This window comes from Ornithorhynchus anatinus, chromosome 17, assembly GCF_004115215.2.
Source record: "Ornithorhynchus anatinus isolate Pmale09 chromosome 17, mOrnAna1.pri.v4, whole genome shotgun sequence".
Taxonomy (NCBI): domain Eukaryota; kingdom Metazoa; phylum Chordata; class Mammalia; order Monotremata; family Ornithorhynchidae; genus Ornithorhynchus; species Ornithorhynchus anatinus.
Window position 1 is genome coordinate 29,798,937 of NC_041744.1, and position 26,407 is coordinate 29,825,343.

Sequence of the window (26,407 nt, forward strand, 5' to 3'; positions counted from 1 at the left end):
TCCTCCTCTCTCGCCCCGCTCCGGTCTATTCTTCACTCCGCTGCCCGGCTCATCTTCCTGCAGAAACGATCTGGGCATGTCACTCCCCTTCTTAAACAACTCCAGTGGTTGCTTATCGACCTCCACTCCAAACAAAAACTCCTCACTCTAGGCTTCAAGGCTCTCCATCACCTTGCCCCTTCCTACCTCTCCTCCCTTCTCTCTTTCTACCGCCCACCCCGCACGCTCCGCTCCTCTGCCGCCCACCTCCTCGCCGTCCCTCGGTCTAGCCTATCCCGCCGTCGACCCCTGGGTCACGTCCTCCCGCGGTCCTGGAACGCCCTCCCTCCTCACCTCCGCCAAACTGATTCTCTTTCCCTCTTCAAAACCTTACTTAAAAATCACCTCCTCCAAGAGGCCTTCCCAGACTGAGCTCCTCTTCCCCCTCTACTCCCTCTGCCATCCCCCCTTTACCTCTCCGCAGCTAAAGCCTCATTTTCCCCTTTTCCCTCTGCTCCTCCACCTCTCCCTTCCCATCCCCACAGCACTGTACCCGTCCGCTCAACTGTATATATTTTCGTTACCCTATTTATTTTGTTAATGAATTGTACATCGCCTTGATTCTATTTAGTTGCCATTGTTTTTACGAGATGTTCTTCCCCTTGACGCTGTTTAGTGCCATTGTTCTTGTCTGTCCGTCTCCCCCGATTAGACTGTAAGCCCGTCAAACGGCAGGGACTGTCTCTATCTGTTGCCGACTTGTTCATCCCAAGCGCTTAGTACAGTGCTCTGCACATAGTAAGCGCTCAATAAATACTATTGAATGAATGAATGAATGAAATCTTGAACACAAGGTTTCCAGAAGGAAATGCAAGAATCAACTAATCAATAGTATTTGTTGACATCTTCAGTGTCAACACTATTCTAAGTGTTTGGGAGAAGAAAATGGAGTAGGTAGACACAATTCCTGCCTTCTCAAGTAGTTTATAATGTAGCAGGGGAGAGAGAAAGGCAAAAATTATGCACAGATAGGAAAAATTGATATATAAGTGAGTGCTTAATTAACAGGGTAAGACTATGTACAAAATGTTACAGATGATTGTGGCTAAATACATGCACAATAATGAGGTATAGTTCAGGAGATATATAACCACATCCCCTGAAGGAGATTAAATTTCTGAAGGGCTTTGAAGATGGAAGCAGCTGTGGTCTTGTGGATTTGAAGAGGCAGGTAGATCCAGGAAGGTTGGGCAAATGAAGGATCAGTGTGAAAGATGAGCATAAGGTGAGGTGATTAGGTTAGTTTGAGAGAAATGAAGTGTGAGCTGGGACACACTAGGGGAAGAGAGTGTATAATTAGGAGGGAGCGATCTGATGGACTACTTCAAAAACATAGTCAAAATTTCAGTTTGATATGAAGATAAATGAGTGAGCATTGAAGTTTTGGGGAGTGGAGAGATATATGCAGAATGATATTAAAAAATGATTCAGGCAACAGACTAAAGTAATATTGTATTGGCAGGACTTAGATTTAAAATAGCAAACAAAAGCCAAATCTTTTGGGATACTTGCCAATGTCACTTGGGGTAAGAAAGCAAACAGTACCCATCTATACCACTCTGATATGGCTGTAGCTTTAGAACTTCATGCCTCTGGTCAATCTGATCCAGCAGGGATGGAAACAAACTGGAGACGGGCCAAAGAAAAGCAATAAAGATGATTAAGATAGTGTTGCAGTTGATTAATGAGAGAAGTTGAAAAAGCTGAAAATTTACATCTCATCTTTGCAGCTCTGAAGATTGCACATGATAATGGTCTACAAATATTTAAGAGGAGTAAACATCCAAGAGAGTGGGGTTATTTATCCTTGTCCAAGTGTGTGTTGTGGAGGGAAGAGTCAATATACAAAGAATTGGGGCAGAGGAGCCAATATGTTTAAAGAAGAGTAACAAAAATTAAAAATGTGAATATAGGTGGAATCTGAAACATTTTTTTTAGATATGGAAAAGTCTCATTATGGTATTATGGAAACTGCCTTCAAAGGGAGCCATTAGGTGATCCCTAAAGTGGTATAGGTGGGGAACATTTATGCTTTGCCAGGAAAAATTAGGATGTCTGATCAGGACATTTGGGTGATTTTTGACTTCTTGTTCCTATAATTCTATTTTTCAGTGAACATAGGAAAAGTTCTGCCAATCTGTGTTAATTGCAGCTTACTAGGCCACTCAACCAAGTGGGTCATGTCATTTTCCAGGCAGCCTTGCTGAAGATGGACATTTCTTGTGGCCAGAGAACGTCTTCTAGCACTGTTACTATTGTACTCTCCCAGATGATTAGTATAGTGCTCTGAATACAGTAACTGGACAATAAATACAATTTATTGATGGGACAAGGAGGTTGAAAGAAGGAAAGTTCTCCTACTCTGTCCTCCCCTTTTCCCATAACTCACTGCTCATCTGTCCACCCAACTTCTGACCCTCTGTTGCCTCTGACTCTTCTCCTGATCCCTGGTGGCTATCAGAATACCCCCATTCCCAGTGTACTTGCTGCCTATTTCAGTCTTTGAAATTAGTGAGTGTATTTTCTTTCCATTAAGGGAGACACCAGTGTAGCGTGGAAGACCCTGGGAGGTGACTTTTGTGGATTTATGCAGGGAGAAAGTGATTCAATCCCTCCAAATGTGCACATGGATGCTAAGCCTATGCATCTTGTGATGTTGGTTACACCTCACTACCAACAGTGTATAGCGCTATGTGGAAACCGGTAGGGTGGGAGACTGTAGTATACTGACGGCAATCCTGTCACCTGCACAGGAGCTTCTGATATGTATCTTTATGCTTCCTCAGTAATGCAACCCTCACTTCTGGGGTTGCAAGTAAGGTAGTGGACAGAACCAATCTTGAAATCCTGTGACAATTGGTGTAGTTAAGGGCTGCTGGACCTTTCAGGGATTCAGGATGCCTGGAGTTCCTAGGGACAGTTTTAATATAATAATTGTGGTTTTTTGTTAAGCACTTATGGGCCAAACACTGTTAGTTTGATGATACTCCTTCCCCCCAATTCAAGAGTGCTGGAATAGTTCTTGTTTGCATGGTCCCACAAGAATGCTCAACTGGGTATAATGGGATGCCTGAAGACCTCAGCTGGGTCCCTAAAGTCATCTAGCCTTTAGCAGAATCAAGGTGCTTTAAGAATTATGGTAAAGACACTTAGTGTTGCCTAGTGAAAAGTGCATAGGATGACGAGTCAGGAAGTCTGAGTTCTATCCTGTCATTGCTTCTTTCAGGGTACATGACCTTGAGTGAGTCATTTGACCTTTCTGTGCCTGTTTGATCATTGGTAATATGTGGCCAAGATATCTGCTCTCCCTCCCTTTTATACTATGAGTGCCTTGGAGAATAGGGTCTCTGATTATCTTGTACATATGCCAGCATTTAGCACAATGATTAGTACATAGTAAAGACATAATAAATATTAAATCATTATTATAGGATTTAGGGATACTGGCACTTAATGCCCTAAGGCTGTGGCCCTCAGTAGGCCATATTTTAAGGCAGGGGAGGAGAGTGCAGACCCTGCATAAGCTTGCTTTTATCAGGATGAGAGAAAGGGGCAGAATGCATGAAGAAGGCTCTGTTGTACCTCCCAGAGCCATGTTAGAGAAATGGGGAAAAGTTAAGTTTATTCTGAGGGAAAAAAGCTTTAATATCACTCTGAGGAATTCTTAAAAGCACTATATGCCAGTACTGAACACTAAGGTAGACTGGACACAGCCTCTGTCCTGAATGAGACTGACAGTCTTAGGGGAGGGAGAGCAGATACTGAAATCCCCAGTTGATAGATGAGGAAACTGAGACACAGATAAATTAAGTGACTTGTCCTAGGTCACACAACAGAACAAGTGGTGGATCTAGGATTAAAACCCAAATCCTGGAACTACCAGGCCAGTGTTCTTTCCACCAGATAGACCATGTTGTTTCCCAAGCAACTCTACTTTGTAACAAAAATTTGTTTCTTCTTACAAGAATTAAAAACAGTGCTTATTACTTTTCTTTTTTTCCTGTACTATTAATAAATTTTTGCTTAGAATAAAAGACTTACTTATGAATTTTGAAAGGGTGTTCAGTGATGATTTGTGAATTCTGTGGGGTCTTAAACAAAAGTACAACGGAAACACAACAAATGGGTTGGGTTATACATGATGGGCATGTTTTGATCTAAAGTCCAGATGTACTTTATGGGGTATCACAATGAGTGACAATGCAGCCTCCTGGATTAAATTAATGATGGTGAAATCATGCACAAGGAGACTGATGTATATTCAAAAGTTTTGCTCAAATTTAATGTAAGTTCTTTTTGAATACCAAAAGGTTCTTAAGTTGCTTCTGTTTTATATTTTTGTCTGAGATTTCCCTTCTCTGTCTTGCATTTAAAAAAAAAAATAGATGGAAGTGTCTCTCCTTTGTAGAGTGCCTGCTCCTAGGCTCAGAGGAAGCAGTCTTCCTCGGATAGACTTCCCAATTATTTGTTTATATAGAAATGCCACAGTGGGTCAGGCCAATGCCCATGGAGTTTAGGGATCTGTGTCCAAATCAATGAAGATTTCTTGGAAGAAGAATGTGCTAGATCCACTCCTTCACATCCATTCTCATGACTATGAATATATCATCTAACTCCTGTAACTTCCCCTCTAAAAACCTATCATGCATCTATCACTGTGAATCTATTTAACCCTTCTAGGCCTCCTTACATCCTAAATGTGTGTGTCTAATAACCCTTTAAGGGACCTCTCATCCATGAATTATCCAACTCTTTCATGGACCTATTAATATTTTCTGCCTTCCCAACTTCCTGTGGAAATGAATTCCATATGCTTATCACTTGTGTAAAGAGCTTTTCCCTTTTGTTGGTTCTGAATCTTCCATCTTAAAATTTCAATGTATTCCTCTTTATCCTGGTGCTGGGGGATTTGGGAAAAAAAGAGTTCTGTGTGTGCACTCTCCACACCTTTGCTGATTTTGTAAACTTCAGCGTTCCCTTATCTCAATCTCTGCCTTCCTAGGCTGACAAATACCTTTTTTTTTTAGGAGGTCCTTATTCAGGTACTTCTTTAAATCCTACCATAATTTTGGTTGTCTTTCTCAGTACCTTCTAGAGATCCAGCATATCTTTAGGAGTTATGGTAACCAGAACTGCTCATGGTATTCTATGAGTCAACACACTCTGGTTTTTATTCAGTGGCAAAACCGTGCTTTTAGCCCCTTTCTCATGATGTTCAGAATTCTCAGTGTTTATACTTCCAGTGCACACTGGATCAGTGTTTTGAAGGAACAGTTCTGACTTTGAGTTATCTTTTTGAACCGTGACTGATAGCTCAGAGCATTTAGAATATTTTTTCCCCACAGTGAATTATCTTGTACTTGCTCACATTGCACTTACTGAGCACTGAGTGGGTGAAGGGACCTCTGTGGCTTAATAGTTTCCAAATTTATAGTTCATGACAGGGACTTTCTCTCTGGGCATTAACCCCTGGTCAAAATTCCCAATAAATCCTTTTGAATTAATAATTTATTAAAGCAATAAAGGAAAGTATAGTCTCCTCCCCCAAGTTTTGCTCTATTTGAAAGTCTCTATTTGACAGGGGTTTCTGATCTTGAAGAACCTTACAAGATAATGAGTGAGATATAATTTACATAACTATGCAACCAATAAATATGTAAGTACACAAATACATAAATATAACTGCAAGTAACACTAAAAGTTGCCTAAATATGCCCATAGCAGCACATACATGAAATTGACAGTGTCATCCAAAGGGGCACTGTCTCTGAGTGTTCCTACTGCCTGGTGGGTTTTCAGGCAGCTCTTGGACTAAGCATGATGGTCAGCAGGGTGACTAGCCAAGCACCTGCCTGCATTGACCGAGAGAAAGAGAGAGAACTCTAAGCCTGAGAGGAGTTGAATGAGTCAGTCAATCAATGATAATTAGGTAGGACACAGTCCCTGTTCCACATGGGGCTCACATTTCACAGATTTTAGTTTTACAGATGAGGTAACTGAAGCAAAGAGAAGTTAAGTGACTTGCCCAAGTCACTCAGCAGACCAGCAGAGTCAAGATTTATAACCCTGGTCCTGTGCTCTATCCACTGTCACAATGTTTCCCTCTCAAGCTGCCTCTAGTCTAACCCCTCTGCCAGTGACCCAAACCCACTGATGGAGTGGGACTGACCAAGCTAGGGGAAGCAACAGGAGTTGGGCCAGCCTGGCTTGCAAAGTGTGGTCCAGCAGGGTCTGAAAGGAAATGGTGGCTGCTGGTCTCAGTGGAGCAGACACCTCATAGGACTGCTAGGGCACAGACCCCGCATTTGCACTGAGATTCAGGGAAGCAAAAGTTGTGCTCATTGACTCTTTCCATCCCAGTTTGGAGCCACAACTCTTTTGACGATTACCTAGGGTGAAATAGCCACACTGAATCAATATATATATCAACAAACTATGTAGTTAAGTACATATACTTTCTTTCCTCCCCATCTTCCTCTAAATAACTAGGTGGAGAGCTTGTGCAGTCTGATCTCCTCTAACTTGGGGATTATTATCTGAATAAACCCTGCTGGCATTCTTGATTATATCCTGTATTAAGGAGAATAGCATCACATAATGTGTAGTTTGGTCGACACTGCTCACGTGAGTACAGCTGTTTCTTCAGACATCACATAGCGTCCTGTCCAGACAAACGTGTTTTTGGAATAATGTTTTGGGAGAACTGAATGCATTCAATCTGGGGAATGACACGAAGCCACTGAAGAGCTCTGGTGCAGAAGGATATGCTATTGATCATTTTGCTTGGACAGCATGAAAGGAGAAATCCATTTGGTTGATCACATAGGTCAAGATCGTCCTAATTTTTGAAAACAAAAGTATTTTATGAATCAATAACTAACTTTAGATGGATAGAGTCAGTTCAGTGTCTGGGGGTTTGCTTTTCAGTCTAGGTACTGAGGCTCCTCCAGGATGAGTGTAGCTATCTCATATCTGGTTGCCGAGTGTTGTATTTGATTTATATCTGAAGAATCCTTGGTTACGTAAGACAGATCATGAGTACATGCTTTGAGGTATCCTACTGTAAGAAGGAGGTACCTGAGCACTGCAGATATTGATTACCCAGGAGCTTTTGAAAATACAGTGCATATTATTTCCCTTTTTTTTTTGTCCGTGCTTTTTCTGTTTCAGAGTATTATCCTTCCTTCTATGAAATTTACTATAAAGCTCTTAGTATTTTATTAAGCCCAGTTTCTCTCCTGTGTGATGCACATGCTCAGCTGAACAAACTCTGTATGCCATTCAATCAATTAATGGTACTGGACTAAGTATTTGCGAAGGTAGAGTACAATTAGAATTTGTAGCTAAAATCCCTGACCATGAGAAATTTATAATCTAAAGGGAGAGGTTGATCATGTCCTGAAGGGCTGTGATATGGATGCAGTAATATTAATCATTTTTACTGAGGGCTTACTGTGTACAGAGCATTGTACTAAGCTCTTAGAAGAGTACATTATAACAGAGTTGGTAGTCACGTTCCCTGTCTACATAGAGTTTATGGTCTAGAGGAAACTGCTTATTCCCATCTTTTAGCTCCAATATCACCCCCTTATCTTCATATAGAGCTTTTCTCCCACTCATGTTTTATTCAAAGCTCTGAGGAGTGTGACTTTCATTTGTCCAGGTGAAAGCCTAAACTAATGGGAGAGAGGACTGAAGTGATGATGATGATGATGATATTTGTTAAGAGCTTACTATGTGCCAAGCACTGTTCTAAGCACTGGAGTAGATACCACATAATCAGGTTTCCCACATGGGGCTCATAGTCTTAATCCCCATTTTACAAAGAGAGAACTGAGTTACAGAAAAGTGAAGAGACTTGCCCAGAGTCACACAGTGAGTAAGTGGCAGAGCCAGAATTAGAACGCATGACCTCTGACTCCCAAGAGCCAATGCTCTTTCCACTAAGTCACTCCAGCTTTGCCCCTCTCTTCATTCTCCCTTACCCCACGTCCAGGAAACCCAAGCTTATTGTTATTATCAGCATATCATGAAATGCTGCACAAGATTAATGTTCTATTCCCTGGCCCATTTCCAAACTATTGTTATGATAATATCTAAAGTAAAATTTTATGTCAAGTTTTTAATGGAAAAATTAAGTCAGTTTCCCTCCATAGCTGAGTATAGTCATAGGAATGTCAGGTGCTCTATTTCCAAGACTTTCCTACATGTCATATTACTTAAGACGAGAAAGAAGAATAACCTTGTGTTGATTCTTGGAAAAATTTAATTTGAAAAAGCATAAAATGCATTCTTAAAATCATATTTTCAAGAGCATAAGATTTATTGTTGAAACTGTGATGTACAAAGTAAGTCCAAATATTTTGGTAAATGGTTGAAGACTGAGTTACTTTGAAAATTTTTTAATTTAATACTAGTGTTCCCAATATTGAGATATTCCCTAATGACTTTCAAATAGGTATTATAATTCTTTGAAAGTATAGTTTGTAAAATGAAATGCAGTTGCTTAAAGGATCTGTCTTTCCTATAGCAAAAATATTCTGCTCTGTTGCATTTAAAGAGAGTTTTTGTTTTTGGTTTAGGAATATAAAACTTCTAAAGTACAGAGCACCATTGTTGGGACAGCAGATAGAACTGTATATCTCATACAGCATCACTTGGAATTCAGTGGAATCAGAGTCAAAGTTTTTCTCTATTTTTAAGAGAAAAAAGTTGCTTAAAAAATGCAAAGATGCTGCTGTTTCTCCTGCAATCAATATCATCAAATCTTTCCTGCTTTTAAAAGCTGATTTTCCTGTAAGTCTCCTACCATTCTTTAGGTGATAAATGGTAGGCTTTTAGGGAGCAGAACATGTCAACTAGCATGACAACTCTGTTGCTATGATTAAGACCCATTTAAAATAAAATGGACTTTGCTTTGATTTAAATTGCAGGAAAAGTCAGAAAAAACCTGGCTACCATCCTACCAGTCTCTTCGCCTCTCTTCTCTGGATAGATCCTTAAATCTTCTTAGTTTGCTTTGCCAAATCTCTGACAGTCCCAGAGACCTATTTACCCCCCTGAACTGGAAGCTCCTGGAAAACATGAATTGAGCCAGGCAACATCTCTGAGAGTAAATTTATTTTGAAGGAAACCTTATCCCAAATACCAGGAAAGCAGAGTTTCTTGGTGGCCCATTAAGCTGTTAGATGTCCCTGTGAATGACTCAATGGCAATTATTGAGTACTTACTGACTGCAGAGCACTGTAGTAAGCACTTGGGAAAATACAGTACAATAGAGTTGGTAGACATGAACCTTGTCCACAAGTAGTTTACAGTCTACCTCAGGGTGACTCTTCACTCCCACACCTTTATCTCCACCCTGATACAGCATTGATATGTGGCTCAGTTAGTAGGAAATATCTACTCACTGAGAAGCAGCATGGCCTAGTGGATAGAGCATTGGGCTGGGAGTCAAAAGGACATGTGTTCTAATCCCAGCTTGACCACTTTTCTGCTGTGTGACCTTGGGCAAGTCACTTAACTTCTCTGTGCCTCAGTTACCACATCTGTAAAATGAAGATTAAGACTGTGAGACCCATGTGGGATACAAACTCTGTCCAACCTGACTTGTGCTTAGTTCAGTGCCTGAAACATAGTAAGTGGTTAACAAATACCATAAAAATTAAGAAAAAGTAAGTGTAGCCCATAATACTTGACCATCAGACCCTGACACACATAGCAAATATCTCTACCCAGTCCACTGCTGCCGTTCTCCTACTGCCACTCAGATCACAGTAGCCAGAGCCCCATCAGCAAGGCCTCTGGTGATGGTATGGGAGGAAGGAGTCTGGTGGGGTGGGGTCTTGGGGGATGTGGGGGGAGCTTCTGCCAGGGCAAAAAGACAAAAGTTGTAGGTTATCACACTGGCACAGCTCAGACAGTAGTAGCTGGAAGCCAACAGCCATTGCAGCCACCCTGCAGTGCCAGAACTATCCCTTATGGGCCCTAGATGAGAATTTTCAGCACAGCTGGTGACTAGTTTCCAGCTGTCCTAGAAATTTCCAGTTATGGTCCAGGAGAATCAGTTCAACCACTGCAGTTATGGAGGCAGTCCTCCTTGTCATCTTCACTGGCAGCAGCTACAGCTGCTCTTGCCAGAACCATCTCAGCTGAATTTCTCTTTTACCAACAAACAGGTGCCAGGTGATTCCCATTTGGGGTCTTTCAGGTGTTGGGTCTCCAGAAGCTTGTCTGCATGAGATATGACCCATCACCTTAGTTTTGGGATCTGTGTAGACCCACCTGTAGGGGGAGAGTCTCCAGCTTCAATCTGGGGTTTCTGTGATGCTAGAGCACTACAACCTGACAGTTGTGCAGAGGTTGAGATCTGTCAATCTCAGAGTGGCAGTGTAGCTTCAGAAGGGTGGAATATTTCCCCCTTCCTTCAGCTTCTGAATCTAGTTTGGAGGCCAGAGCACCATAGAGATTATCCTTACATCCAAAAGAAAATAAAGTGCTGATGAACAGGATTTCAGAGCCACAGATCTCTGAGTGGCAGGACCCTCAGAGATCAGTAAGTCATGTCGATGAGGTGGTCTTTCATTCTCATTCTAGTGGCACTAAAAAGTAATTGTTTTGTTACCACAAGTGCAGTAGAATGACAACTGAAAAAATGATGCACCTTTTTGAAATTAGTCCATTCTACACAGATGATTTGTAAGACATCCCCTCAAAAAAGAATTTAATAATAGAACAGGAGATTAATGAATGCAAATTGAGAAGGAAATCATAAGATAAAATAGGGCAGTAAAATTATAAAATGAATGTGATACATCTTATAGAGTAGGTTGGCTTGAGATGCTCTTCTCTATCTGGATAGGGCCTTTATATTTTCACCTTGACTTTGGGCTACAGAGAGGACATCTTGGAGGTCTTTGTCTGTTTCTCTTTGCTTCCAGCTCCATCTTCTGCATTTGGTTCCAGATATCTGTTTCCAGTTCCTCTTATGTGGGATCTCCCTGGAAGACAGTGTCTTTTGATTAAATCCTTTCTTTTTCTATATCTTACTAAGTTAAACTGGCATACATCATTTGTGTGACTTTAGTGCCACTCTTTTTGTAACCTATGAAATCCCAAATCATGGGCAGAATGGGAAAAGTAAATAGGGAGACTCCAATTTACACAAAAAAGAAGAGCAAAGGAAAGTGATTTAGTATATTATTCACAGTCTCATTTCCTCTTGATACAGTTCAATGGGTGCTGCCAAGTTGAATTGAAGTCTCCTCAGTTTTCATGGCTGAAGTCCCTCTGGGAGTCTTTTGATAAATCCAATAGTGTTAGGTGGCTGTTGAGTGATATTACTATCCTTAGTGCCCCTATCTGATGGGAAATTCAGACTCGCATTGGCCCCAGGCAAAAGGAAGCTCTTTCGAAATGTTAATTCCTCTCCAGAGCATAATCACCCTTCTTATAATATTTGGGGACTTTGTTGAGGGGCAGAATCTCCTTCTGACCTACTGTTGTACACCTTTTCCCCTCTGCTAGACTCTGTGAATACTACAAATTTATATCTTGAGAGCAAAGCAAAAGAATAAATAGATATAAAGGTGGGAAACAAAATTTCATCCCTGAAAAGTGGTCAATTCAGACCATTTATTTATTAAATGTCTTTCAATACAGGGCTTTGCCAGGAACTCTAGAAAGTGAATTAAATGGGCACGAAGCAAGACTGCCCTCTTGGAGATTAGAGCAACTCTGCTGTAGACAGACATTAAACAAATTCATAAATCTAATGTGCCCAAGCCAAGGAGAAAAGGCTAGAGAACAAACAGCAAAGAGTCACCAATTTTTTTATGTACTATGCTTGTCCTCATGACACATAGAAGATTTAAATCTCATGGGCTGTCAATCCCTTTGTTATTCAAATACTGCATTCGTTTGATATTGACGTATTTTGAGGATTTTTTTCAAGATTACTTACATTGATGCTAATTTTCCAGGACCTTGATCCCACTAAAATGAAAATCAATTTTATGTGGCACAATTAATTAAAAGTGCAAATCAAGTTCTGTAGACATTAAAAAGCCTTTTTGGAAGCAGCTTAAGAATTGAAGTCTGACTGGATGTGATTGATTACTTCTGAAGTCATTTTTAATAATCCTGTAATATTTTTTCATCAGATAGAATGTTGTTCTCTTATGATGCAGGCATGCAGTCCAAAGCATTCTGCCTAGGTGTTTTGATTTTTCCATCTTACAGGCACAAGAATGTGTCACTTTTTATTCAAAAAAGAAAAATGTGTAAGATAAAATTTGTATGTAGTAAGGATTTTAATCTTTAAGAAAAAAAATGGGCTGGCCTCGTGAATCACTGTAAATCATTCTCCTAAGTACCTCCAGGTTAGTTTTTCAGATACTAGGGTGTAACTGCTGAGACATTTGAGATGATTTGGTCTGCTGGCAAGTTGTCCTATTATTTAAATGTCCTTTCAAACTTATTCAGAATCAAATCATCTTTAAACTTATTCAGAATCAAATCAGCTCAGCAAAAGTAGGAAAATATCATATTGCCACAAAGAATAGTACAGAATTACAATAATGCAGGAAGAGTTCATTGCTTTGCATTAATGGTTAATCATGGTTGGCTGCTTTGCTTCAGTGTAACTTTTCCGTTCAACAGTCTCCCACGTAAAGCTAGATTGGGAGATCCTTGAGGGTAGGGGTGATATTTACTAGCTCTACTGACTCTCCTAAGCACGATGCGCTGCACAGAGAAAATGGTCAATAAATACTATTGATTTATTGAAGAATCATCATTCTACACATTTTTAAATGGTGGAAATGGTAAGCCTCAAAAGTGTGAATATCTCAGCTTGAAAAAATAATGGCAACAATTATCAAGAAAACCATTTGTTTAAAGGTTACTGGATCCCAATGGAGTGGGACAGTGTGGTAGTTTCCTTACTGGCAAGCAAAACTTACCTAGCTAATGACCTGCTCAGATCAGATGCTTGGTATCTGAAGGAGAGGCAGAAAGGAAGGAACAAAGCTAGTTGCTGAATAGAGCATCTGGTTTAGCAGAAGAATTAATGTGCTTAATTCTCAAGGTGTGGACAAGGCTAAAAGCTTTATGGACCCTGTTTACTCCTTTCTCCTACTGCAGTAGATATTTCTCCCCAGTACCCCACATCAGCATAGTAATTGCAATAGGATTGCTTATTATGATCCCACTATATATTAGGCGCTACTTTTCTCCTTCGGCCATCTCTCTTCCATGCCATATTCTCTCCCCATTCCGCAAGTAAACAGCCATGAGTGTAAAGCAAATGAACACCCACCACTTGAAGGTTAAAGCTATCTCTTCCTAGTACCTGGTGGCAGTTCTGATCCTCTGTGAGTTCCCTGTTGAAGGATTTATCATTTTGAAATATTATTTTTATTAAAAATTGCATTTTTAGGTAGGATTTCTGTGGGAACTTCAAGACTTTTCTAAGAATGTGAAGGGTTCTCAGTTGAGGTTGTCACTAAAACCAAATATTACAAAAATCGATAAGAATTCCTGGGGTCTCTTGATTTAATCCATCTGCATTTGTGGTAACACCTGAAATCTGAAGTTTCATCCCAGTAACTAATCATATGTTTAGTTGTTGACATGCGAACCAGTGCCAGATGATGAGAAAGGGAACTTCATAGAATTCTGCTGAATGGGTCATGTTTCACTTTCACTAATATTTCATTAAGTGACCAATAGGGGGCATGGAGTTTAATACTAGAAAAAACATTTAGAATATTGAAATATATTTGGTATTTAGAGGTGGAAAGGGTTTTGAAATAGAGTGAGTGTCCTCCCTCTCTGGAAATCAATTGAATGAACTCTGACAGCGAGAACTGTCAAATATGGAAATACATTATTCCTTCTCTGAAAAGCAATCTTTAAAAATAGGATAGATATGCATCGATCTGATAATACCTGAAACCTAGGCAGTGGACACAAAACCATTCTACTCGCGATTTAAATTTTGTTTTACTTTCCACAATTTCTGAAACCAATTCTTTAAGAAATGTGACAGAAGGAATATGTCATCTTCCTGATTTATCCAGAAGGAGGGTGTTAAAACTTAGAAGAGGACTGAGTTCAGAAGCAGAGTATGCTCCCTAATTCCTCATGGAAGCATTTATCAGAATGTCAGAACTCTGAAGCATTTCCATGGTTTACTGTGGCTCCAAATCAAAAGGAGGTAGCAATGCTTGGCAGCTACCACCTGAACATTCACAGCATACCTGTCAGGGGTATTCAATCCCCTTGAAGATCTCTGGGCAACATGTCAACAAGTAGACACCTCCCCAAAGATCTGCTGCTGCGTTAGGGCCCTCTAGTGGACTGCAGTGCTTGCAGCAGGAGCCTAAATTAGGCTCCGTTGCTCAGAAAACAGAAGTTAGAACCCTGGTTGACACCTGCTTCAGAAGGAGTATGGCCATTTTAGCATTCGTTCTGCTTTTGATTTCCTTAATGTGTAATTGTCTTACTGGCAGGACCACCGGATATACTTGACTTGTAGTTGTAGTTCTATTTCACCCCTAAAATACACTTAATAGAAAAGTTGAATAGAGTACTCCATTAATTTTCTCCCTCTCAATGCCCAGAACTTCCATTGGTTTGAAGAATCTCGTCCCTTACTTATGAATTCTACAAAAACTAAGCTGCCTTTTGTGAACCTTGGAACTGAAGGAAATGAGTAATTTCCTTCCCTAAGAAAAATGATATATGGCCTTCATTGAAATGAGTAGCTAATATCAGTTTTGAAAGCAGGTTTAGACTTAAGAAGTGGGTGTGGCTTTTTCAAGATGGAAACTGAATTTGACTGACAGCTTTGAATATCTTGGCGATGCCTAAAACACCACACCACTAATTTTACAATGTGTTACACTTTTAAGCTGAGATCTGGGATGAAAAACAGTTCCCAATGTAATGGTATGTTTTTTGGTGGATTTTTTTAAATAACGCAAATAAATTAAAAATAGAAGGGACCTCTGTTCTAGCTTAGGGCATTCTGTGTAGATGAAGATAGTTGGGCTCAAACTACGATGATAGTTGGGATCATGCCATGATTTAAATAATTTATCATTATTTAACCACCATATTGACGGAACATAATAGGGATCAGCGACCCCCAGCACGATCTATGAGATAGATTGAAAAAGCAGGTGAGGTGATTTGGGTCCTCATGGAAACCAGAGCATCCATGAAAAATCACAAATGTTTGGCACTGTGGACTATAAGACCCTGAAGACTTTAAATGGATTAATATTTCAGTTTCCCAGCTGAATTGACATTTATCTGAGGGAATTCCCATAATCAGTTAATTTTCTTGGAATGGGTGAGTATTTGTCATGACTCAAGTATACAGAATTTGAAATTATGCACTGCTAGAATAATCACGTTTACTTTTAAGGATTTTTATAATACTTTATCTGTAAAATGGAACACAGCTTTCCAGAAAACCTAGGTGCTCATAACATTTTCCCAGAAGCCTATAAAATCGCTTCTTCCTCCACCCTCATTTAGGTAAAACATACTCTGCCCCACTTAACCAGTCACCCCTGCGAGAAAACATCCTTCGTAGAAGAAGAAAAGAGAAAGGTAAGCAATATAGATAGATGAGAAAGGGAGGCAGGCTGCAGGCAGAAGTGATGAGTAGAGAAGAAACATTTTATTCTGCTTTCTAAGATCAATCAGTCATATTTATTGAACACTTACTATGTTCAGAGCATTGCACGAGGATCTTGGGAGAGTACAATATAACAGAGTTGGTAGACACGTTCTTTGCCCACAACAATCCCGGCTCTGCCACTTGTCAGCTGTGTGACTTTGGGCAAGTCACTTAACTTCTCGGTGCCACAGTTACCTCATCTGTAAAATGGGGATTAAGACTGTGAGCCCCGCGTGGGACAAGCTGATTCCCCTGTGTCTACCCCAGCGCTTAGAACAGTGCTTGGCACATAGTAAGGGCTCAACAAATACAAATACCAACATTATTAACAAGCTTACAGTCTAGAGGGAAAGAGAAACCTTAATATAAATTACGGATGCATACATAAGTGCTTTGGGGTTGAGGGAGAGGTGAATAAAGGGAACAAATCCAAGTGCAAGGACCACACAGAAAGAGGTGGCATAGGAGGAAATAAAGGGCGTAGTCAGGAAAGGCCTCTTGGAGGAGATGTGTCTTCAACAAGGCTTTGAAGGTGGGGAAAGTAATTGTCCATCAGATATGAAGAGGGAGGGCATTCCAGGCCAAAGACAGGACATGAGAAACAGCTTGGTCTAGTGGATAGACCACAGGCCAGGGAGTCAATAGGACCTGAGTTTTGATATTGGCTCTTCCACTTGTTGGCTGTGTGACCTTGGGCAAGTCATTTAACGTTTCTGTGACTTAGTTACCTTATCTGTAAAAATGGATTAAGACTGTAAGCCCCATGTGGGACATGATCTATGTTCTACCTGATTAGCTTGTGTCTACCCCAACTCTTAGAACAATGTCTGGCACATAGTAAGTGCTTAACAAATATCATAAAAAAGGGACATGGGCAAGAGGTCAGCGGTGAGATAGATGAGATCAAGGTACAGTGAGTAGGTTGTCATTAAAGGAATGAAGTTTCTGGCTGGGTTATAATAAGAGGGCAGTGAGATAAGGTAGGAGGAGAGGAGGTGATTGATTGCTTCAAGACTGATAGAAAGGATGGCTTCTGGTGTATGAGCAACCACTGGAGGTTCTTGAGTAGGGGGAAACATGGACCCAACGTTTTTGTAGAAAAAGGAACTGGGCAGCAGAGTGAAGTATAGACTGGAGTGGGAAGCATTTCTTAATTTGGGTCAGGTCTTTCCTCTGGTATGTCTGAACTTGGCATTTCACACTGCATAACGAGAATCTTGCACTGCTGCCCATGGGAAACCTGAATATATGCATGTACTAATCTGAGCTCTGCCATTATTCTGCTGTATGACCTTGGGCAAGCCATTTAACATCTCTGTGCCTTAGTTCCTTTATCTGCAAAATGGAGATTCAATGCATGTTCTCCCTCCTACTGAAACTGTGAACCACATGTGGATCCCAATAATCTAGTATCTTCCCCTTTGCTTAGTGCAGTGCATGACACATTATAAGCTTTAACAAATACCACAATTATTATTTATATACAGTATTTGTATTTCACTCTATCCATAACCTCACTGTGTGTGTTCTGAATAGATTATGTCCCTAGGGTAAAATATGCTTGAAGATTTGGATAGAATTGGGGAAATAACCAGATTTTAATTCATCCCAAAATATACACTGTTACATGTACTAATGAATTAAATACTTGGTATCTAGGCAGCTATTTTTGTGAATGTTTTACGGTTATTGGATTCAATCTTCCTAGGTTACAGCATTTTTTTTCTTTCCTACTTAATCCAGGAGTGCTTAATTTGCATATTGATTACATAAATTTGCATGTTGGAGTTCAAAATGTCCAAATGCCCAAGTATATAAGATAAATTAAAATGTTAATTTGTGCAATCTACTGCACTAGTAGTCAATCCAACATGCAAATCCTGATCCTGGAACCTGCTGGCTCTAGTAGCGTGTAAGAATGTTTGTTGCAGTTCTGGCAACTGAAAATGGTAGATCCCAGTTTATGCAGGTCTCTCAGTGCCTTAAAAGGGGCAAGTGATAATGGGCAGTTCCTTTTTGCATAGGCAGGGGGAAAGTAGGTCCCTCAAACACCCACTTCGCTCCCAGCTATAGGGAAGGCCTTACATTTTCCTGAAATTCCAATACCCCTCCAGTCTCCAAATCTAACTCATTACAGGATCAAGAGTTTGGACACTCAGCGATATTTAGTCATCTTGTGTTCCAGATGACGAAGGATGGGATCAATTAAATATGTAGTGCTGTGTATGTAATGGCCAAATATCCTTGTTTCTGTATCCTGTAGCATTACTGATGACTCTGCAGTTTACCGAGAGATGAGGTGTTATCCCTTTGTTTTAGCATGTATTCCAAGAGATACATTCTGTGCTTGAAAAGGAATATAAAAAGAGCTTTGCCCACAGCTTGGCATTTAGTACACCCTTCATAAATTCCATCATTATGTCACAAACTATATATTAAAAGGAGCCTTCCTCTGTGAAATCTTTTTGCTTGATCTGAGGATTCACTGTTGCCAGAAATACTTAAGCACCAACTATTTGCAGTATCACAAATGTTAGGACCTTAAAATGCATTGTCCTTAAGTGGAAACACAATATGCTTCTGCCATGGGTATTCTAAGGACGTTTTTCAGTAATTTATAACAGGAATGATTTTGGCCCTAGAATCACAAAATTGTTGAGGAGGAATAAGTTATGATTTTGTTGCGCAGCAAGACGGATCGAGAATCAACTTGACTTCTGGTATATTCACCTCATAATGGAGGGTAAAGGGACAGTGGTTTTAATACTTATGAAGAGATATTTAGGACCAAAAAAAGGTAATTGAATAATATCAGATTGTAGTACTGGAAAGCTGAGCAGAGAGTTGTGAATTAAGTCATTGTTTATTGCAAGGACCTGGGGAATTGCAAATGCTGCTTGCCAGTGATTTATTGTCAGATACTGTGGGCTTGATTCCTATTACATTTATTTAGAGGCATGGAACAATAAAATGATCACACAGGGCAGAGCAGGAGTTGAATGTTGATGCAGAGTTGCAGCTAGGGTACCTCCCATTTTAGGATACGGTAGGTTATTTGCAGTTTGGCAAAATGAAATTGAATGTACTGAAAAATGTGGTAACTCTCTGTCACTCTGATATTCCCTAGTATTTGGACTGAAACCTCTTGGAACTGTTGGGAGCTACTGGGACCCTGGAAGCTATAGATTTGGAAATGAGTTTCTTTTGGTATTTTAGAGTTACTTTTAGAAGAATGTCTGACCATCCTTCTGAAAAACTAAGGTTGATCTGAGGAAGGGGTTAGAGTCGAATAGTGCCATGAAGGAGTCCAGGGAGTACTGCGTTGGTGTTCCCTGGTCATCTCCCCCACGAAAGATTATTACTACTATTATTATTAGTGATCTGTGATTTGGACTAGGGCAAGTGTCTGCTGCTAATAGCCCCTGAAACCGTCTTCATTGATCTTTCTCTGGCCGATGGAATGATCCCTTCCTCTCCTCTTGCCAGCACATTTTTAATTGATGTTTCCGTTTCTTCCTCCCTCAACCCATCTCTTTTGTGCAGTTCCCCCCTCCTCCCCGGAGCTCCCTATTCTTCAGAGAATTATGCTACGAAGCAAACCATAAAAAAAAGGGCTGCTTTGCACTCAAATCAACAGGGTCGAGTTTTGTTAGCAACAGATTCTGGCTTTCCTGTCCTCTCGCTGAAGTGCGGTCCCCTCCCCCAACTGATGAGTGCTCGACTGCTTCATCTGGGATCAGGACGCCGGTCTCTTTCCTTTCTCCCCCCACCCCAAAAAAACGATTGCATTGTCCCCGTGGGGGGTGGGAAGGAGGGGGAGGGGGTGAGAGTTACTCCGGGCACTAGGACCCGGAGAGGAGCTCCCTGCACAGCTTGCAGAGAGGCGGTAAGACTCCTCCTTATCTCCAGTGTCAAACTTGACATCAGCCTGCAAGCGGAGCATGGTAACTTCTCCTGCAATCAGAGCTCTCCCCCTCACATCAGTGGCACGCTTCATGGAGATATGCTCCTCTCACTGCCCTCTGCACCAGCAACATGGATTGTCACGTCTCCATCCTCCTCTTTCTCATCTGTTCGCTGCTCAGCTGCTGCGGGGAACTGATGCTCCATCCTGCCAATGAAGGTAAGCCGGCCACGGACTAGAAACACCCGGCCGGGCACTTTGTGCATCACTTCACTTTGTGTGTGCATCGCGACTGGCATCTTATTCACGTTTTTAAGGTGGTCCAGAGGGGAAAGGGCTAACAGAGAACGGAGCGACCATGATATTTGGGTTTTCGGTTTCCTAACTCGCCTGGGCACATTTTGAGAAACGTAAAACCTTTCTCCAATGTGTTTTTGATTCCATTCCAGTTTAATGTCTGGGAATTATAAAACCAAAATAGATCGCAGGGTGTTTTTTTTTTTTCCAGTTCAGTATGCTAATTGCCAAAGAGCGATAGCAGCGTTTCATTGTCAAATTATAACCATGTGGTTTGGTGAGAGTGAGCTTTTGGCAATAATTCCTTTTGTAGTCTTCACAGTGTTAAGATAAAGACAGGTTGCAGTTACTGGAAACGGTAGCATTTCTGAATAGAATCAAGAGAGATGGGACTTTGCTGAAGTCGGGGGCTCTGTGCCCTGGGCTGTTTCACTGACTATATTGAAGTTCAGTGCATCTCACTAGGTGACGGTCTGCTATTTGATGCAGGGTCTAATGAGTATCACGCGTTAATACCATATACAAATATGTACAAGAATTGCAGTAAACTTAGGTTTGAGTTGGAGTGTAGTGTTTGCGCATTGATTTCTAGAGGAACATAAAATTTCGGGTGGAGTAAGGAAAGCAGGAGGAAGGAATAAAGCATACAAATGACACTTTATCGATGAATTGATTAGACAGTTATTTCTTCGTAATTGGTGTGCCCTGCTTTTCACGTTAAAATGCAAAACTGATGTTAATGACTTCATTGTTCTTTTTTGGGAGTAAAAAAGTTCATGATATGATTTACCCTTTTCCACTATATTTTTGTGCTCTACCTCTGTTGCCTCTTCGTAGTAAAAAATGTCATATGACTGCCACTGAATAATACATTTTTTAAATGCAGAAAGTGAAATGATTTATTGATAATTGTCATCTTGCAAAGCAAAGTAAAAGTGTCATAGAAGCTTCAAAACTACACAGATTTGATTCCCCGTCTGAGAATGTGAGGAATCAAATCTATGCTGATGAGGAATTTATCATTTATTTGTTACCATTTTTTATTCAAATATTTTCCCCCAAATTTTTGCTAAATGGAAAATCGATCACTTAAATTTTATTTTAGGTAAATTAGTTGTATTGTTACATGCAGGCCTTAATTTCAGGCCTTTTTTAAATTTGTTTAGGGAATTAGCTTTGAAAATTTCCACAAGACATTGATGTTTCCTTCCCTCCTCCTCTGATCTCCATAACTTCATTTCTTTTTTTTTTTTTTTGCTTTCTCAACTCCAAAATATGATAAAATGCACCAGAATCAAGAATACAATTCCAGCCACTGGAGACTGCCTTGCAAAGCAAATTGTTTAAAATGTTCATCTGAAACAAATGAACAATCATACCCTCTAGATGAAAGACAGTAGTGATGTTCACTTTACCTTATACAGACTTCTAAACAGAGGCCAAATCAGTTTTTCAATATCTTACCAGTAAATTTACATACTAAGATAGTGCACAGGTAAATAGATAAATAGTGCTGGGATCCAGTATATCTTTATGGGAAAGATAACTTGGTGAAGAATTAGAGGGAAAATTGACGTGCTAAGAATTTAATCACAGATATATAGTTAACATAAAAAATATTGATACTATTGCATAGGTATGCTCCATTGGAGACTGTATTTATAACCAGTAGGCACACCAACATAAAAATGTATATTAAATGTACATTATTTTACTACATATTTTTGTATGAAAAACATCTTTTATTTTTATAAAATGATTCTTTTGAAGTAATGTTCCCCCCCAAAAAGCTTTTTTGTTCTGGGTTATTTGCTTTTAGAAACACTCTTTCCTTCCCCCACCCCCCTCACCACCCAAAAAAAGAAAAAAACCTTTTTACGGTTGAAAATAATGTTAGCCCAGGAGAGGTTGTGTGTGTGTGTGTGTGTGTTTGATTAGAAAAACTACTTGGTCTGTGTGCAGTTGTGTTAAACAGCATGGGCCTGGGAGATTCCGTGTCACTGACAAATAAAACACACATGGAATGCACTAAGAAAGAGGCAAATATGAAAATCGAGTTCAGGTTGCTTAGTCTTTTGGTAAAATTGTTTTTTTCTCTGGGTAATAAATTTGAAATTTGGTTTTAGAAAAGAAGGATGTAATACAAAAAGAGCTACCATAGACTGGCCTTCTGACAAAGACCCAAATAAGTTTAGTTGCCCTGTTCACAACATCTCAGCTAGGAAACCAAGGTGGCAATTAAGCTTTCATTCTTAAGGAAAAAATAATAGTTCTTGCTATGGGCATTATGTGATCTTTTTTATGCAACTGATTATAAAATTACTGATTGAAGAGCAAAAAGAAAAGGATGAAATCAGGATATTTAATTGAAAAGCAAGTGGTCAAATATGTAATTCCTTAAGTTTAAAGATTTGTGAATCAATAAGGATTTATTTGCATGTTACTCAAAATTTAGAAAAAAATGAGGATAAAATTATGGGATAAAATTAAGAATGTACCGAGTACTTATCATTTAAACTCTGAGCTACTTGACAGACACAAGAATCCACCTGCAAATTTAAATGTAAACTAGAGATGTAATTTTATAACCCTTTTTCCCTTCCTTTTTGACCTGTGCCAAAAACTTAATTCACAATTGCAACTGCTTAGAAAAATACTTCTTGCTTCCTCTCACCACCTCAGTTATTGCGCTGCTGAGCAACTAGAAATAACTGCAAAAGCTCCGTATGTTATGTTGGGCTCTGTGAGTCCTCTTGATATAAAGTGAACAATTCATCTTTCAACCACTTTAAGGCCAGATAAAGAGCACTCTTTGAACACTTTACTATCTTGAAGTCCTGGCTGTTTGAAGCAGATTGGACTAAGTGTATTTGTGATAATGCAAAGCACTGGTTTAGTGTGTAAAGGTTCATGCTCTTTGGAGAAACACTATTATGGTACACTAGTCTGAACACTGGAATACAAAATTTGAAAATTGAACAGAAGCAAAAATTAGTTGTAATATACTGACATGCTTACATGTTACTCAATAGGAAGGACAGACAAAACATAGTTATCACACACTTATAAGAAACCTTTTCTTGTCAAACTGTGCTTTGGAAGAAAATCACTTCTAAGGAATGTAATTCTAAAGAAATCAATGCTGGAAGATTCCAAAATATCTTTAAAGTGAGACTTGCAAACATAAAATACAGTTTGACCGAACTATCTTTAAAAATAATGAGTAATAGAAAAATATCAGAGAGAATTAGCATTCAAGTAATGAATAGATTTTTTTCCCCACATTGTGGAGTTGTGGATCACTTTTCATTTTACAAATGCTAATCCTGATTCGGAGAGTAACTGTTTGAGAGGTATGTAGGAAATGCAAGCACAATTATTTGTTTCATTTAGATCTTTGACTTGGGAAGGAATTTTTTTTTTTTTTGAAAGACACACTATTTCTGGTACATAACATCTCAAGCAGCATTTCTGTAATTTAATCATTTTTTCTGATCCTTTTTCCTAACTATACTATTTTCCTGAGGGCTCTAGAAACCTTAATTTCACTGTTTTATAACCCACAACAGTTAACACTTGACCTAGGTCATTAACAGGATTATCAGCAAATTTGTTTAAGCTTTTACTGACAACCTGGATTGCTTCGATAATATTTTGACTGGGTAGACAGGAAACTTCTAGTAATCTTCAAAATTCTAGCATAAAATGAAATTCCTCTGAATACATAACTCACCAAGGGAAGTGGTGTTGGGAATCTGTTTACAGTATTTGAGAGAGACATTTTGCAATTCAAAACCCCAAATCACCCAATCAGATATATTTTTATAGCATATAGTTCCCTGTTTCAGACTTTTGTTACTATCTCAGTACTTCACGTGTCTTAGAAATTAAATATTTATATTCATGAGAAGTTTGACTGATTACTGAAGATATATTAATATTTAGGGCTTCACTCAAAGTGTACTGTTGTCATTTTTATACTAGTGCATTATTTGTTCAGCGGTTAAGTAATCTCTTCTGTCTACTTTAAAAAAAAATTAAATTAAACATGAAGATTGGATGCTTTTCAATAACTAATGGAACTGTAAAAGAGAGGCTGCATTTAATAAAAACTCTTTTGCCATATGTTGTAGTTACATTGTGGCAGTTATAGTGGAGGCTTTTCACCTGCATTTAAAATCTAGCAGTGTAAAAGCCTACTCTTTCTATAAACAAAAAGAGAAAGGAACAGAATCCAAAGTATGATACTTAAAGGGCTAAGCCAAAAATAGATTGTCTTTTAAAGTTGTGCTTGGAAAAATAGCATGTTTTGTGAGACCCAAAATCTTTATGTAAAACTTTTACGTTTTTATTCCTAGCCTTGTCAAACACAGACATGTGTTTGCTCAGTTTCACTACAGTGTTTGAAAATGTTATATTTCAAAAAGAGAGTTCATTTAATTTATTATTATGATTACTAAAAATGCATCATTTCTTTTTGGAATTGTATCGTCTAGTATTTTCTGCAAACTTTCAAGCATATAAGGAAAAAGGTTACAATGCTTAATTGTTTTAAAAATTAAATTTATGCTACTGTAATTCATTCCCAAAAGTTAAAATTACTTGTTATAGATTTTTCAATGAATACTTTGTGCAAGATTTTCTAGCTTCATAAATAAAGCTACTGATTTTAATCTTCCAACACAAAATATATAGAATATTAAGATGTATCCAGCCCTTAGAACAGTGCTTGGCACATAGTAAAAACTTAACAAATACCATCATTGTTACTATTATTAACCAGTAAGAATGAACTTATTAAAACATTTTTCATCAAATATATCAGTCATTCAGTTGATGGGTCAGTTGGTTTGTCATGAGGGCTAGGAGTCAAATGTAGATGTATTTCTTGGGATAGCCCTCATTTTTGCATAAACTTTCCTGTGAGGTCATTATAAGTTTATTTAAAAGACATACACACATATGTACATATATGTGTGTGTATATATATAATATATATTATTTTAAAAGTGAAAAGTATGTAACTTGTTTTGTTCTCCGATCAGTAGCTGACAACATTTTTGCAGGTGCACTTCCCTGCCCCCTCAACCCTTTTCTTTTGAATTCTTATGAGAGATCTGGATTTTATCACCAGCGAGGGTCACTACAGAGCTGTTACTAAATGCTAAAGTATTACACAAATCTTAAAAATAAAGGCAAGACTGGTAGTATGAAACACCTATTAAGCTACTAAACTGGGTATAACATAGTTTTAGGTTATTTGCCACTTTTTCTTGAAATGGAGGTCATTAAAGTTTGTCAGACTTCTTGGATTTCAAAGCTGTGCTTCATAAAAGCAGTCTTGAAATATATATGAAAGGGCTCCAAGATGCTGAGTCAATCAGAGAAAGGGAGATGTCTCTGTTCAGAGAAGGTTCAGCAGTTGGATGTAACTGTTTTAAAAAACATTTCATCCCTGAGGCATGTTACAACAATCACTACTGCACTGGAGATCAGGTGTTCTGTAAATATTGGGAAACAAGATGCCCCGCAGAAAAAGTCAGAAGCTATTTTGCTTTTGCCAACCCCCAACTTATGAAATATAGCTCAGATCCTAAAAATTCATTACAACAGGGAAAAAACCCACCAAAAGATAAGGCATGAACATTCTCTCTCTCTCTCTCTCACACCCCCCTCCCCAGCACATCCACCCCCCCAAAAAAATCTCTGGGGGTGAAGAAATGGTTCAGAATCACAAAACAGAGGTGTAGGAGGTAGAAATTCCACTATGTATGTAGGTCATCAAAATGTTCCAGCAACTCTAATAAAAGCAGTAACCAAAAAGGACCTATACTGGCTGACCGTTTGTAAAAAAAAAAAAAAAGTTATAAAAATCTAGTAGTAACATACTTTTTCATCTTGATTGAAGTTTGCCAAAGTAAAACTTTTCAAATTATGCTCATCTAGTTTCAATCACTAATGAACTGAATTGCAACAAGAAAATGTTGTCTCAAGTAAAACCTTAAAGAGAGTACCAAAAAACGCTTCTTTTCCAACCAGGAAGAATGCGTATAGAAGGTACTTAGATTCAAATTGCTTTCCAAATAACGTCTTCAACTTGGAGTGATGTTATTAAACTGGAAGTCGTGGAAGTGGAAAGGTTTTTTTTTTCATTATTCTCCCTCTCATTTTCTAACTGCGTCCTGCTGCTCCAGTCAAAGCGTAAGGGAGAAAATCCAAGTAATCTACTGAAGAAAAGAAAAAGTTTTAGAAAGAATATTGGCAGGAGGGGAGAGAAAAACAAAAGTGGCAGAAATTTACAAGCAATTAAGTAAACTAGGGGGAAATAGCAGAGAAAGAATACTTTGTGTAAGTCGCAGGAAAAAAAGCAGACCTTCCCCTTTCTTCTTTATTTGTATCTCATTATCCAGGTTAGATTTGCAACCGTTCCCAAATGCCAAAGTTTTCCTTTATGGGGGGAACCCTTAATTTGTGTT

At 39.1% G+C, this 26,407-nt stretch overlaps 1 protein-coding gene across 2 annotated transcripts in view; it reads left to right on the top strand.

Annotated features, from left to right (window-relative positions):
* Positions 1–19,662: 19,662 nt before the first annotated feature.
* The window catches only part of EPHA3 (EPH receptor A3), a 248,480-nt gene continuing 241,735 nt past the window's right edge, over positions 19,663–26,407 (top strand). For both annotated transcript variants that reach the window (XM_007666623.3, XM_029082426.1), the window contains exon 1: positions 19,663–19,853. In XM_007666623.3, coding sequence (XP_007664813.1) covers positions 19,766–19,853 — 88 coding nt within the window. In that variant the 5' untranslated portion in view covers positions 19,663–19,765. The remainder of the gene's footprint in view (positions 19,854–26,407) is intronic.